Here is a 15,207-nt window from a genome sequence, read left to right as displayed (position 1 = left end):
AGTACATTAGAGAGGAAAATAATAAGAAAGGTATATAAAAGGGCCCCAGGTGATTCTTTAGGATAACACACAGGACACTGAATATAGCCATATTCACAGCTATTAATAATAACAGTGAAAGGACACAAAGCAAAATTAAAAAAAGTTAAAGACACATAAGACAAAGTCTGGAGGAAACTAAGGGCAAGCTTCCAAAAGTCTTCTCCTGGTGGAGTCACACAGGATGTGTTTAATTTCCCCAGCAATGAGTTATGATGATATGTGTGAAATGGCCACCAGAGAAGCACACTAGAGACTCAGCACCTGGGGTTTACACTGGAAGCTGGTCACATAGGCATCTTTTCCCTTACATGTACCAAAATTCCACCTCCCAGAAACAAGCAAGTAGTTAGCATAAACCAAGTTCTTTTCACAGTTTAGAGAGAGTGAGCCATTCATATCAGAGAACGCTGGAAAATTTCCCAGATGCCAGTTAAGGGTCAAGCTCGCAAGTAGGTCTTTCCTTCAAATTGTCTCATCAGGTCTGCTATGTTAACCATGATGTGCACATCTCTCTTTTCAAGTTCTATTTCTCTTCAAGTATATGTGTTATGTTTATTCACTTTAGTGTTCCTTCTAGTTACTCTTCACTCTTAAATTGATCTTATTCTTTAATACACAGATCATTCTTAGATCCTATCATCTCATTTCAAAGCTTTCCTATTTCTCATTTGTTCTTTCACATCTAGTATCATTTTCTTATCTAGTATCTAGTATCATTGTATTTTGAAGTAGCAGGTTAGTTTTTATTTCATTTGTGGGCATCTTTCTGGCACACATTTTCTGTAAGGATGCTATGTGGCTCTTTATTCTGTTTCTTCTTATAAACATTTTGTTTAAGATTTGAATTTGGTTCTTTTTCTATTTTTAATTTTTAAGTTGGTTATCTTTTTAATGTTTGTTTATTTTTGAGAGAGTCCGAGCACGAGCGGGGGAGGGACAGAGAGAGAGGGAGACACAGAATCTGAAGCAGGCTCCAGGCTCTCAGCTGTCAGTGCAGAGCCCAACAAGGGGTTCGAACTCATGAACCGTGAGATCATGACCTGAGCCGAAATAGGACACTTAACTGATTGAGCCACCCAGCATGCCACTATTTTTATTTTTTAAGTGAAATCATTTTTCTGGAAGTTTTAGAACAGAGGAATCGTTTAGGATAGCTGTGCAATTTCACACATCTCCCTCTTCTGTCGTTAATGTGTGATGTTCAATAATGGCACCTGACTTTTGCTTTCATTCAAAAAGATTGGGGCGCCTGGGTGGCGCAGTCGGTTAAGCGTCCGACTTCAGCCAGGTCACGATCTCGCGGTCCGTGAGTTCGAGCCCTGCGTCGGGCTCTGGGCTGATGGCTCAGAGCCTGGAGCCTGTTTCCGATTCTGTGTCTCCCTCTCTCTCTGCCCCTCCCCCGTTCATGCTCTGTCTCTCTCTGTCCCAAAAATAAATAAACGTTGAAAAAAAAAAAATTCAAAAAGATTAAATGCGTGAGAATTATCCTTTAACCTTAAACAATTAAAACCTGGACAATTTTATAGTTTTAAAAGACTGTTTTCAGCTATTAGACATCAGACAGCACAGAACCGTGATCCCAGAGACAAGAAAAACAAATGAGGTAAACATTATGAGTGACTTTTTGCAGAGAACAAGAGAACTAGAATTTGTAAGACAGAAAGCCAGAGATGATAGAGATGCACACAGAAAGAGCTCCTAAGATCTGCAAAAGGGTCCGCTCGGATCTCTGCCCAAGTACTCATCCTTAAATGTGTGGGGGGACCTCCATGAGGTCAAGGAAAGAACCACAAGAAAACACTAGGTCAAACATTGACCAGAGTATACACAGGGCTTACAATAGTTTGCTCTCTGACCAACTAGGGTGGAAATACCTCAAAATACCTGGGGCACTGGGTGGAAGCCTCAGAAGAGTACTGCTTTAGTACTCTTTAGTACTTTAGTACTAAAGTACTTTAGTAAAATAGACGCAGACAAGGATTTCCCAATTTTGGTACTAATAACACTTAAATATATATGTGTATATGTGTTACACTGAGATATAATTCACATACCACACCATTTATTTGGAGTATGCAATTCAATGGTTTTTAAGTATATTAACAGTTAGATTGTGCAACCATCATCATTATGTAATTTCATAATGCATTTGTTAAATGCATTAAGTATTTTATTCTTTTTTTATGCTATTATAAATGAAATTATTTCATTTTTAGATTCTTCATTGCAAGGTTACAGATATACAGTTATACAGGTATACAGTTAATTTGGGTATATTGATCTCATATCCTGCAACCTCATGAACTCATTTTATATGCTTTAATATTTTTTGTGGATTCTTTAGGATTTCTATACAGAATTTCAGGTTAACTGCAATAAGCAGACAGTTTTACTTCTTCCTGTACAATTTGGATGCCTTTTATTTCATTTTCTTGCCTAATTGCCATGGCTACACTTTCTAGGACAATACTCAATAGAAGTGAGAAAACACTGCCTCTTCCTATTCCTGTTCTTGGGGCGGGGTGGGAGTTAGCATTCATTCTTTCTCCCATTAAGTATGATATGAGGTTCTGAGCTTTTCATTCAGCTTGAGGAAGTTCCTTTCTAGTTCTAGTTTGTTGGATGTTTCTATTCATGAAGGTGAGTTTTAATTGTCTGTTGAGATGATCCTGTAGTTTTTATCTCTTATTATACTGACACAGTACAGAACGTTAATTTTCCATTTGTTAGACCAAACCTATAGTCCTAGAATAAATCCCATAGTCATGATGTATAATCCTTTATTTTGCTGGATTCCATTTGCTTGTATTTTTTTGAAGATTTTCATGTCCATATTCATGTTGGTCTATAGTTTCTTCTTTTATGGTATCTTTATCTGGTTTTTGGACTGTTGAATTTAGGGCTAAATAAGTATTTTCTACAGAGGAATATCCTGTCCATTTTAGGATATTCAGCCACATCTCTGGTCTCTACCCATTAGAGGTCATTAAAATAATTGTAAAATTCATTTTCACTAGTAAAAGTAAACACTCTACATTACCATTCTGTTATAAGAAGTTTTCTAAGAAAAAGCTGTTACAGTTCACCTGGGGTGGATTTTCTCATTCTTTCCTAAATTTCCAAAAACTATGTGAAGTTCTGACCATACCAATCTTAATAAAAGTCATCTGAAAAGACAAAAGCAGTCATTTCCAACATTAACAAAAATGCCAATTCCTTTACAATTTCATCAATTTGGGAATCCAACCTGGGAGTCTGTCATAATGACTAATATCCCTCATATTCTATTTATTCTATTATACTATTTTGCTCTGGACAAAGCTATTTAAACTCTCAAAACAAACTGGAACCTCAAAAAAAATTTTTTTAATGTTTTTAATGTTTCTTTATTTTTGAGAGAGAGAGACACAGTGTGAGTCGGGGAGGGGCGGAGAGAGAGGGAGACACAGAATCCGAAGCAGGCTCCAGGCTTTAAGCTGTCAACACAGAGCCCAATGTGGGCTCAAACTCACAAACCGCAACATCATGACCTAAGCTGAAGTCGGACACCCAACCGACTGAGCCACCCAGCCACCCTGGGAACCTCCAAATTTAACCTATCTAATAAAACCTCACTTAATCCAATTTTAAGAATACCTAAAATGACATATTTTCTCTAATATCCTAAATTTCTATTGTAAAGGCACAAAATAAATGCATATCAAAATTTTTATGAAATATGCCAGTTTTTATGAAAGCATTTGCAATACAAGGAAAATAAAAACTTCCCCATTAACACAGCTCTTGAAGTAAATATAATAGTATCTTATGCTGCTGAACTGTTTTTTAAATTTTTTGTAAATGTTTATTTAATTTTGAAAGAGAATGAGAGTGTGAGTGAGGGAGGGACAGAAAGAGGTAGACACAGAATCCGAAGCAGGCTCCAGGTTCTGAGCTGTCAGCACAGAGCCCAACCCAGGGCTCGAACCCATGAACTGTGGGATCATGACCTGAGCTGGGATCGGACGCTTAACTGACTGAGCCACCCAGGCGTCCCCCATTATGCTGCTGAACTTTTAAAGTAATATAACTGAATTCTCAATACACAAGAACATCCATGTTTTCCAAAGTAATTACCTTGAGAGGTTACATTCTTTTTCCAAAATGTTTTTTTTTTTTAATTTTTTTTTTTTTCAACGTTTATTTATTTTTTTTGGGACAGAGAGAGACACAGCATGAACGGGGGAGGGGCAGAGAGAGAGGGAGACACAGAATCGGAAACAGGCTCCAGGCTCTGAGCCATCAGCCCAGAGCCCGACGCGGGGCTCGAACTCACGGACCGCGAGATCGTGACCTGGCTGAAGTCGGACGCTTAACCGACTGCGCCACCCAGGCGCCCCTCTTTTTCCAAAATGTAAGTGTGGAATCACTCTTCTGGAATTATCTTCAAAGTTCAATCACATGCCATCTATATAACATCATCATTCATATTTCACATTTAAGCAAAACAATAGTACCAGTTTGCCAATGACATTTTGGCAATTTCCAATCAAAACCACACTCACAGGATGAATTCCTTCTTTCTTTTTCTTCCATTAATCCTGTATTTACTGATTGCCTGCTTGGTGCTGGGCATATTCTGAGTGATAGAAATTTATACCATATGAGGGCTTAACATTCTGGATCTCCATTTTTCTTGTTTTTGGCTCTATGGCATTGAGAGGAGGGGATCACCCAAATACCAGATTAGACACATACTAAGTCATCAGCAGATTCAGTTTCCTGACCAAGGCCCAACACCACCACCAAATACAAAATGAGAAGAGTTCAGCTTCATGTAATTTATCAAGTTAGATGATTTAAAAATAAACTAATTTAACTTCAATATAAATAAACACGTTTTACTATTTAGTATTATTCTTACTTTGACTTAAAACTAAAGAGGACACGATAATGTTTTAGACCCAAATATATCTACTTCTAAATACATCAGAGCCTGACTTAATTTAATTTAATTTAAATTTAATTTAATTTTAAAAAGGCACAGAGGGGTGCCCGGGTGGCCCAGTTGGTTAAGCGTCTGACTCCGGCTCAGGTCATGATCCCATGGTTCGTGGGTTTGAGCCCCGGGTCGGGCTCTGTGCTGACAGCTCAGAGCCTGGAGCCCGCTTCAGATTCTGTGTCTCCCCCTCTCTTGCCCTTCTCTTGCTCATGCTCTGTCTCCCTCTGTCTCAAAAATAAATAAAAACATTAAAAAAAATTTTTTAAATAAATAAATAGAAAGGCAGGCAGGTGGTGGCTGGGTGGCTCAGTCAGTTTAGCGTCCCACTTCGGCTCAGGTCATGATCTCACGGTTCTTGAGTTCGAGCCCTGAGTTGGACTCTGTGCTGACAGCCGAGAGCCTGGAGCCTGCTTCGGATTCTGTGTCTCCCTCTCTCTCTGCCCCTCCCTTGTTCATGCTCTGTCTCTCTCTCTCTCTCAAAAATAAATAATAAACATTAAAAAAAATTGTTTTTAAAGTCAGTTTCTTTATTCCAAAATTAATACATCATTGCTTGGTGATATAGGAATAGAAACAAGTCTTAATGGGCAAGTTATCAGTCACTAATTCTACCTCATTTAGAGGGGCTCTCTATCTTGAGGAAGTCAAATGGTAGGTAGTTTGCCATCTTTTCATTACAGGGATCCAGCACAGTCAACCATATGGATCAATCTCTGCCATAAGTCTCCTATCACTGGAGCTTAATGTGGAACCCAATGAGGTGTTAATACCAGGCTCATACTCTTTAACAAAACAGTTCAGCCATAGTAAATGATATACAGATTAATAATACAGTACTCAGGTTAAAAAATAAAACACCAATTAGAACTCCCCTGTGCCATTTCCCCCACCAACCTTTATTGCTTCCCCTCCTTCCCCAATAGAAGAAGAAATCACTCTTCTGAATTTGTTGTTCATCACTTCCATGTATGTCTTTGTACCTTCCCTATATACCTGTGTATACTTTTTAATTTTTTTTTTTTTTTGAGAGAGAATGAGTGCGTGCACAAGCAGAGGAGGAGCAGAGATACATGGAGAGAGAGAATCCCAAGCAGGAAGCCTGATGTGCAGCTCAATCTCACAAATGGTGAGATCGTGATCTGAGCCGAAATCAAGTCAGATGCTTAACCGACTGAGCCACGCAGGCACCCCATACACATGCGTGTATTCTTAACTAATATTCCTAAGCACTACTTCAGTTGTGACTTTTTTACATGTTTCTAACTTCATATAATAGTATGTACTATATGTCCTTCAGCAATTTGATTTTTGGCTCAATATAATGGTAACACAATTTTTTGAATACTGGTATGTGTAACTCCAGTCCATTTATTTTCATTGCTGTGTAACACCACACTGCATGAATATAACATAATAAATCCACTCTCCTGTTGATGGACATTTAGACTGATTTTAAAAAGGACAAAACGCTTTCAGAGAAATGATATTCTGTTCTATCCTAAATACTACGTAGAACACACACCAAAAAAGACATTACAAAAAGATTCCCAAGGGAATCCCATCTTCCTCAACAACCAAATCAGGACGACCTCTTTGTTCCCCACTTCATACTCGGCCATTTTATTGAGGTAGCTCCTATTTGCCCACCCACCTCTGCAGAACAGGAAGAAGCTTACTTATCAAGGATCAAAATGATAAAGGGTAATTCTTCACAAAGCCAAAAACAAGGGGCTGCTGAAAGTGAAATACAGAAAGGCAAGAAAATGATCCCACTACCTTTTTTTATTCCACTGGTTTTTAGACTATTATCTTCCTAGCATGTCAACTGCCAGTTATTAAATCTCTGAACTCTACAAAGTTAATCACTCTTTTAAAAAGCTATATTAGTATCTATCCTCTTTATCTCCAACTTTATGATCTATGGAGAACTGAAACTAAGAATAAGAAAGGCAGTGAAGTTTTATGAATGTTTTTTAATACCACTTCTTAATTCTACTTAATACTACTTACCAATTAACTGTGCTTTAGAATTCAGTATATTAAAAAGCTACATGAATACAAATTGACAAAATTCTTATGGATATTTTTATATTAATTAATATGTTTCACCAATAGTACCCATATAGGTCATCCTTGCCCCTAAACAGAATATTCTATCAATAGTAGCTGAACTTCTCTGAGTACCATACTTATCAAATTCAATTTAAGAAATACTTTTATACACTGAAATACGGAGAGACTGAATCACACTCTAAAGCTGGACGTATTATGGTTTAATGACGACATACAGTAGAAAACAGAAGATGACTTTTTGTCAGTCAATAATCAAAGAAAAGTCAATAATGTAAAACTTCTCAGATGCTCTTACTTCCAAATGAATCCACATGAACTTCAAGCCAAAAGAATTTTAAAAAGGAATTTTTCTTAAAGAAAATGTTTTAATAAAACTCTACCCCCTTTGTTTTTTTTGTTTTGTTTTGTTTTGTTTTGTTTTAAAAATTACTTACTTGGGTTTGGAAAGCACCTTTTCCAAGTTAAATTCCTTGAGGTATCTTATTATAGCAGCCAAAGAGCAAATCACAGTCTTCTCCAAGTTAATGATGCCAGAAAAACTTTGAGAACCTAAAAAAAAACAGAATATAGACTTTCATTAAAATTATTGTTCACCATTGTTAGAAATAAACTTTAAGTTAAGTGAAATTCAGCTTATGGTTATTGAAATGATAATTTAGACAATACTTCCTAAAACTGCCCTTTGGAAAAATGTTAGAAGATTACAAATACCTAGGTCATGGAAAAACAGGCATTTTGATAGTGAAATAAGCCTTTTCTGGAGAGCAACTGAGCAATTGAGCAACTTTTTCAAAATATTAAAATGCCCATCCCCTTTGACCCAGAAATACTCTAAAATGCATGTCAGAGATGTATTTACAAGGCAGTGAGCTGAAAAATCTTTTGTAATAGTGAAATCTAGAGACAACTTAACTGAACATCAATAAGGTAATAGTTAAATAAATTTTGATAAGTCCAGATTATTATGCATCTACCAATAAGAATGACTTACAACTATCTATAAAGGCACAGAAAACTATCCATAATACATTGCTGAGTGAAGGGGGGGAAAGTTGTACAATTATTCTCATCTCTCAGCAGGAATACTGCTTACCATCTGGTCTCCCAGCTTCATCCCTGTGCCTTACAGGGTATTATTCTCAACAGAGCAGCCAAAAGAATCCTTTTTAAAATGTACAGCAGACCATTAGACTCCTTTGCTTATAAAAATCCTCCAACATGAGAGAAGCAGCTCAACCCCTTACAGAGGTCTGGAGGTGAATAACGCCCCACAACACGCCTTCCACCTCCTTTATTCTCTTCCTTAGTTACTCTGTTCTAGCACCCAGGCTCCGTCTTATTCCTTAAACATTAACGGGTACCTGAGATATGCTGTACTTACTGTTGTCTCTGCCTGAAACACTGTTCCTTCACATGTCCATATGGCTTTACCCCTAAACTCCTTCAATCTTTGCTCAAATCTTTGTTTAAGTGCCATTTTCTCAGTGAGGCCTTACTTCATCACCCTATTCAAGTTCACCCTCCTCCATGCCTTATTTTCTTTGTTAACACTTATCACCTTCAAACACACTAACTTAATTTATTGTACGTATCCCGCCCTTAGAATGTGAACTCCAGAAGGGCAGGAATTTTTGTTTGTTTTATTCCTTATTGTATGTGTGATGCTTCACAAAATAGGCCATCAATAAAAATTAGTTAAAAGAATAAATCCAGGTTAGATTAAATATACAGAATTATGCACATATAGTTATATGTGTAGATTTGTACATAGAAAAATTCTTAAAGATTTGAGGGGAGGGACTTTTGCTTTTTTCTTTATGCACGACTATGTTTGGACTTTTTTTGCAATAGCCATTTGCTACTTTCAGAAATAAAAAACATTACAAAATATCCTCTACAAATCAGTAATACCAAATACATTAATTCCAATTGTGGCTTTTTATAAAACCAAGGTATAAATAAAGAGTTAACGAAACTCTTCCACCTTCTGAGAATTTCATCTTTTAACTTTCTATCTCTAGTCCCCAGGATATCTGATAAATTAGATGACGTGCCAGTGTGTTCTGAGGTAACACTGCATGTGGTTAAGAATGACCTGAAACCAGTAAATGGCACCTGCACTAAGAAGAATTACTGATTCTACAATTTGGGTCTTCTCTGAGTATACTGACTCTGAAGTTGGCACTGTATGAGGCTTCTAAACCTGGGCAGATCCTGATGAGTGTCTCCTGCCTCTGCAGCTGAGCTGTCACTCGGAGGGATGGGACAAGTAGCACGACTTCAGCCCTCAGTGATCCTACGCACTGCTATAAACCCTGTGCGGGGCTATTCCCACTAAGAGGAGCAAGTGCCCTATTAGCAAGCTGGGTTTCCTCTCCCCCACCCTTCCAAGTGAATCTGATGCCAAAAGTGGCTTATGGTAGGCCGGGGACTTAGTCCTGTCTTTACTTGAGCATAAGACAACAATCCCTTGTGATAATACAGACTGTGTCAGAAGTGGGTTACCCTCACAGACACTCAATTCAATCTGGCACCAAGAGATTAAAGGAGATGGGCAGAGAAATGCTAACAAGACACTGGTGCCTGTAGGAGGGCCAAGGGGAGACTGGTCTATCTGTGGTCTAATGGTAACAGTCCTATAGCATGTGATAGGATATAAAAATGAACCTTAACAGAAGTTGGACTAGCAGGAAGGAGAGGTACAGACCAAATCAAGCAATGATACCTGGCGAGGACAGGTGAATTAAACAAATAATGGTTACTTAACATATTAAGACCCTTTCATTAATGTTCTGGTATTTAAATTCTGGCAATCAATCTAACAAAACACTAGCCTTTATCAGGAGATTTAACCAAATACTCTGCAAAACTGCAAGGAAAATAACGGGCTATTTTTTAAGAGAAGCAAAAAGGAAGGGTGATCAGTAATACCTTACACTCCAATGAATCTGTCAAAAACATGAAGTTACTAAACAGTCATAACTACAAAGGAAGAAGGTGCAGGGGTGTTTTGATGAGTGCAAGAACAGTGAACACCTGCCTCTACTCTTGCCAGTTATTTAGCAGTAACTGCCTAGTTTTCATTAAGTTGAAAATCAAACTCGCACCTTTATCCAAATCTCAACTCAGTTGTATTTGAGGACATTAAGGCTAACACATATACAATATTTACCTTGGATGTCAACTACATCTTTTGCATAAAACTCTGTAACTGCCTGGAAAGCATGGCTGTATTCAAAATACACGTTATCCATCCTTTCTACTCGAATTCTGTCATCCCGCACACTGAAAGAAAAAAATGAAAACTTCAAAGATAATTATTCGTAATTGGAACTATCTGTATTTAGGCCTTGGCCTGACCAAAAAAAGAAATTCATTCTTTATTCCTTCCTAAGTTGAAAAAAAGAGAAAGATCTAAAGTTTCCCTGTTAAAAGGTCTCATTTCATAAAATATAATTACCACTTTTACCACTGGTATTTTATATCAAGTAGTACACTGGGATTATCAAGAACCCATTGAATTTGAGGTCAATTACTTTAATAAATACAAAAGGGAGAAAAATGGAAAAGCATCATTTTAATTTAATTGTACCATTTGTTTAAATACTCTACCAATTAAATACATCATCAAGTAATTCTTTCTCTGAAATGGCATCTTTGTCTGGTTGGCTTTTTGCTAAGTCTGTTTCTACCACACTCACCATTCAAACACAGTAAATTCTCCCTAGGTCAACCCTGTCTTCATTTAAAGTGCTTCTATAGTCTCTGTAAAATTCTGTGCACACATGCGTGTCTAAGATTATGTGAGTACATAAAACCGTATCATCCATGCTGACTAGTACATTTTCTTTCTCTTCTGTGGCACAGAGCTCCCCATTCCCCCCCTCCTCCCCTCCTTCCCTTGTCACCTCACTACCAACCAATGTTAACAGCCTAGAGTGAAACTTAATTTTATTTCATGTTCATATGCTCAAACACAAGCATATATCATATACATTCATACTCAAACGTGTCCTTGTTTTATAAAAATGGGATGACTTCACACTAGCTCTGTGTATTATTTCATAAGCAGTAACTCTTGGAAATTTCTCCACATAAAGTGACCTAGCAACAGCTAATTGTTTGTAATGCCTGAAAAATACTTCATAGTATGTAAAAGTCATAACTTATTCACCGATTTCTTTTATTATTGGATATTCACTCGATGTTAACATTTGTCACATGTTGCTTTAGAACATTTTATCTAAAATGGTGCAGCCGCTCTGGAAAACAGTGTGGAGGTTCCTCAAAAAATTAAAAGTAGATCTATCCTATGATCCAGCAATAGCACTGCTAAAAACTTACCCAAGAGACACAGGAGTGCTAATGCATAGGGGCATTTGTACCCCAATGTTTATAGCAGCACTTTCAATAATAGCCAAATGATGGAAAGAGCCTAAATGTCCATCAACTGATGAGTGGGTAAAGAAGATGTGGTTTATATATACAATGGAATACTACTTGGCAATGAGAAAGAATGAAATATGGCCCTTTGCAGCAATGTGGATGGAACTGGAGAGTGTTATGCTAAGTGAAATAAGTCAGGCAGAGAGAGACAGATACCATTATGTTTTCACTCATATGTGGATCCTGGAAAACTCAACAGAAGACCAGGGAGGAGGGGCAGGGGAGGAAGGGGGAAAAAGAAAGTTACAGAGAGGGAAGGAGGCAAACCATAGGAGACTCTTAAATACTGAGAACTGAGGGTTGATGGGGGGTGGGGAAGAGGGGAAAATGGGTGACAGGCATTGAGGAAGGCACCTGTTGGGATGGTGTTGTATGAAGACCAATTTGATAATAAATTAAATATTAAAAAATAAATAAAATAGGAAATAAAACAGAAAAAAAACAAAAAATAAAAAATAATAAAAATAATAAAATAAAAATAAAAATTTAAGTAATAAAAAAATGTAAATTCACATTGATGGGTATGTCAAAGGGGCACCAGGAGTCAATTCAAAGAACTACCAATGGCCAAAGCTGAAATATTTGAGCAGCTTAATAAATAATGTACTCTAAGATTTTAGCCCAAAGTATAAAATAAATATTCCATGAGTCCAATAAATAAATAAATAAATAAATAAATAAATAAATAAATAAAACACCCATTTTGACTTTAAAAAAAGTAAGAAAACACTACGTTAAATAAATAAGCAAACAAACAGCACACACTCCTCCTCAGTCACATTCATCTCACTACCATCTGAAAAAAGTAAACACTATCTTTAATTTGGTGTATATTAGTACCACATAGGTTTTTAGACTTTGCAATATACCTTAGCATCTTTATACAATATGTTGTTTTATTTCATGTGGTAAATTTTACTTAAGTGGTACTTTATTTCACCTATCCTTCTATAAATTGCTTTTACATTCAGCATTATAAAATTTATACATGAAGCCAGATAAATCTCTCTTAATTTTTAACTACTTCTAAGTATTCCATTATTTCTTATATTTTCTAGTGAATTTTTAAGGTTTGCTTTTCAAATTAAGTTCACCTGAATTTATTTGGGGGGATGGTATAAAGTTAGAAACACAGTTTGATTTTCCATATGATCATTCATTAATGTTCAAAGCACTGTTTATAAAACATTCTGTCTTTTTCTACCACTTCATAATGTTGCATCCAATAAATATCATATTTCTATATACGTGTGACCCTGTTACTGGCTTCTCTATCCTGTTCCACCATTCTTTTTATATATCTCTGTATCAGGACCACAGTACCTTTATTTCCATGGCGTGGTATCAGTATGTGTGGCACAGCCCCTAGACCTTGCTTTTCAAGATTGCTTTGACTACTCATAGGCCTCTGATTTTCTTTATAAATTTCAGGTTCATCTTGCCAAGTTTCACAAAAACCTTATTAGGATTTTGAATGGATACACAATGAATTAATTTAGAAGTATCTTAACAAATCGAGATTTCCCACTGTTAAAGACAGTACAATTTCTCTATCTCTTTTATACATAACAATAATGTTATGTAATTTTCTCCATGTTTTATATTCTTTGGTTGTGCTCCTAGGTATATTACAAATTAATACTACTGTGAAGGGAAACATATTTAGTAGAGAGCTATGATGGTATACAAAACCTATCAATTTTTGTACATAGTAACTACTGAATACTCCAATTTATTTTCTTGTATTGTCTATGTATGCATCAATATCACCTGGAAAAAAAAAACTTTTTTTTTTAGTCTCTCCCTTATAATTTCTAATCTTCTTTTCTTTTTCCTATCGCATTACACTACTGGCTAAGACCTTCAGGCTGTGTTGAACAAAGGTAATGCTAACACGCATCCTTTGTCTTCTTGCTGACAATAATAGGAATCCTTCTAAAGTTTCACTCTTAAGTACAATACTTGCTACAAGTTTTTGAATAAATGACTTATTGGCTTAAGATTTGGTAAGTTTCCCAGTTTTGGGAAAAAATGTTTCATCATAAAGGATTATTGAGTCTTAACCTAATGCTCTTTCTACATGTGTTAAAATAATCACATGGCTTATCTCACTTAATTTCTTAATATATTATTCATATTTTCTAATGCTGAATAATCCTTGTCATGATGTTCTGTGCTACTTAAGTAAAGTTATAAACCTGATTTCTTACTGGGTTTTTTTCCCCCCAGAAAATCTGTGCCAGCATACCTAGCTCCAAAAGCTTTTTCTGTTCTACTACAAGACTAGGCAAGCATAAGCTGATCCAGGAAGAAATCTAAGAGGGAGGATTTTCTCCCATCTGTGGTGCTGAAGAAGGATTTTTTTTCACCTTAATCCACTGGATAGAGAGTATCAGACTAACTTTAACAAATCTCTTATCAATTTTTATCTTCCTGTAGACTCCCTTAATACCTGGATTTTTAGAAGCCTGTAGTAAAGGTATTATTTAGGAACTCAAAAAACAGTGAATGACCTTACATGAGCTCCACAGTGATTTTGTACAAATTCCTAGAATGAACGCAAGAGGCAGCTGGTTACTCAATTACTGTTCTAATTAACGTTTTGTTTGATAAGCAGATAAGGATTTAGAAACCCATTAAATTTGATAAAAATGGACTTGTTAGTTATCCTTGAGGCTTTCATGGAAGCATTACAAGAGTGTTAAATTCATCATTCTGCAATCTGTATATTGAACATCTTCATGCAAACATTTTTCCACAAACTGGTTGGAGTTATAAAATCTGTTTTGTCAGATTTCTTAATTGAAGAAAGTTATGGTAAATTTAAATCACTATCTTTGAAACAAATGTCTACTTTAAACACTGTGTACATAATGAGTAATATCCAACCAGAATTTTGTCAAACTAGATTTTAGTAAAACTTCTACATTAAGCACAGAACTGTTGATCTGGATGTCCTCAAACTACAGTCTGGGGAATACCTGCATGAAAATCACCTGCAACACACATTAAAGGCACAGATCCCATACTCCAAACGTACTGGATCTGAATTCAGCAGGAAGTTAGGGGAGAAGGGGTATTTTCATTTTCAACAGAGTTTTCATGATGATTCACAGGCAATCTGCAGACTGGAAACAGTCATCTACATGAGCCACACTGGCAGCCACTGCAAGACTAGAACACAAAGAGGAAGTGTAAATCTTTTCCAACAACAGTCTAGGTTTCAGCTGCTCTTTTACAGGTGGGTAGGAAGTATCTTTCCACTAAAAAAATTTTAAAGAAATAAACTATGGTCATGTAACTGACCTGAGTCTAAAAAATTATAAAGACACTCTCCCTTTCCCATCCTTTACAGAAACTGTTTGTGGCCAGGGCATAAGCCTCCTGAATGGAAAGGAAGCTAAATAGAGGCTGTGCTCCTCTCTGGGCTCAGGGTGGTGACTCCCCTTCTATGCTGCATCGGAGGACTATGGTCAAAATAGCAGTCTCAGTCATTACATGGGGTATGCCAAGCTGGACTGTTTTAAATTAAGATTTCTAATTAAAAAAAAATCCTTTTCATATGCAACATGCCTCTCTGTTGCCAAATGTATTGTTTTTGAAAAATTAAATGGTGATCAAACTCTCAATGAGTGTGGAACCCACACTAAAAAAAAAAAAAAAAA

At 36.4% G+C, this 15,207-nt stretch overlaps 1 protein-coding gene across 1 annotated transcript in view; it reads right to left on the bottom strand.

The window, feature by feature from the left end:
- The window catches only part of MSH3 (mutS homolog 3), a 188,202-nt gene that overhangs the window by 120,681 nt on the left and 52,314 nt on the right, over positions 1 to 15,207 (bottom strand). Inside the window, exons 9-10 of the mRNA XM_047088553.1 lie at positions 10,269 to 10,381; positions 7,531 to 7,645 (exon numbers count right to left, since the gene is read on the bottom strand). Of these exons, the coding sequence (XP_046944509.1) occupies positions 7,531 to 7,645; positions 10,269 to 10,381 (228 nt within the window). The remainder of the gene's footprint in view (positions 1 to 7,530; positions 7,646 to 10,268; positions 10,382 to 15,207) is intronic.

The sequence above is a fragment of the Lynx rufus genome, unplaced genomic scaffold (assembly GCF_022079265.1).
Source record: "Lynx rufus isolate CCGP_SWC_20201006 ecotype Redwood Valley unplaced genomic scaffold, mLynRuf1.p SCAF_1, whole genome shotgun sequence".
Taxonomy (NCBI): Eukaryota; Metazoa; Chordata; class Mammalia; order Carnivora; family Felidae; genus Lynx; species Lynx rufus.
This window is presented reverse-complemented; position numbering and strand designations above follow the sequence as displayed.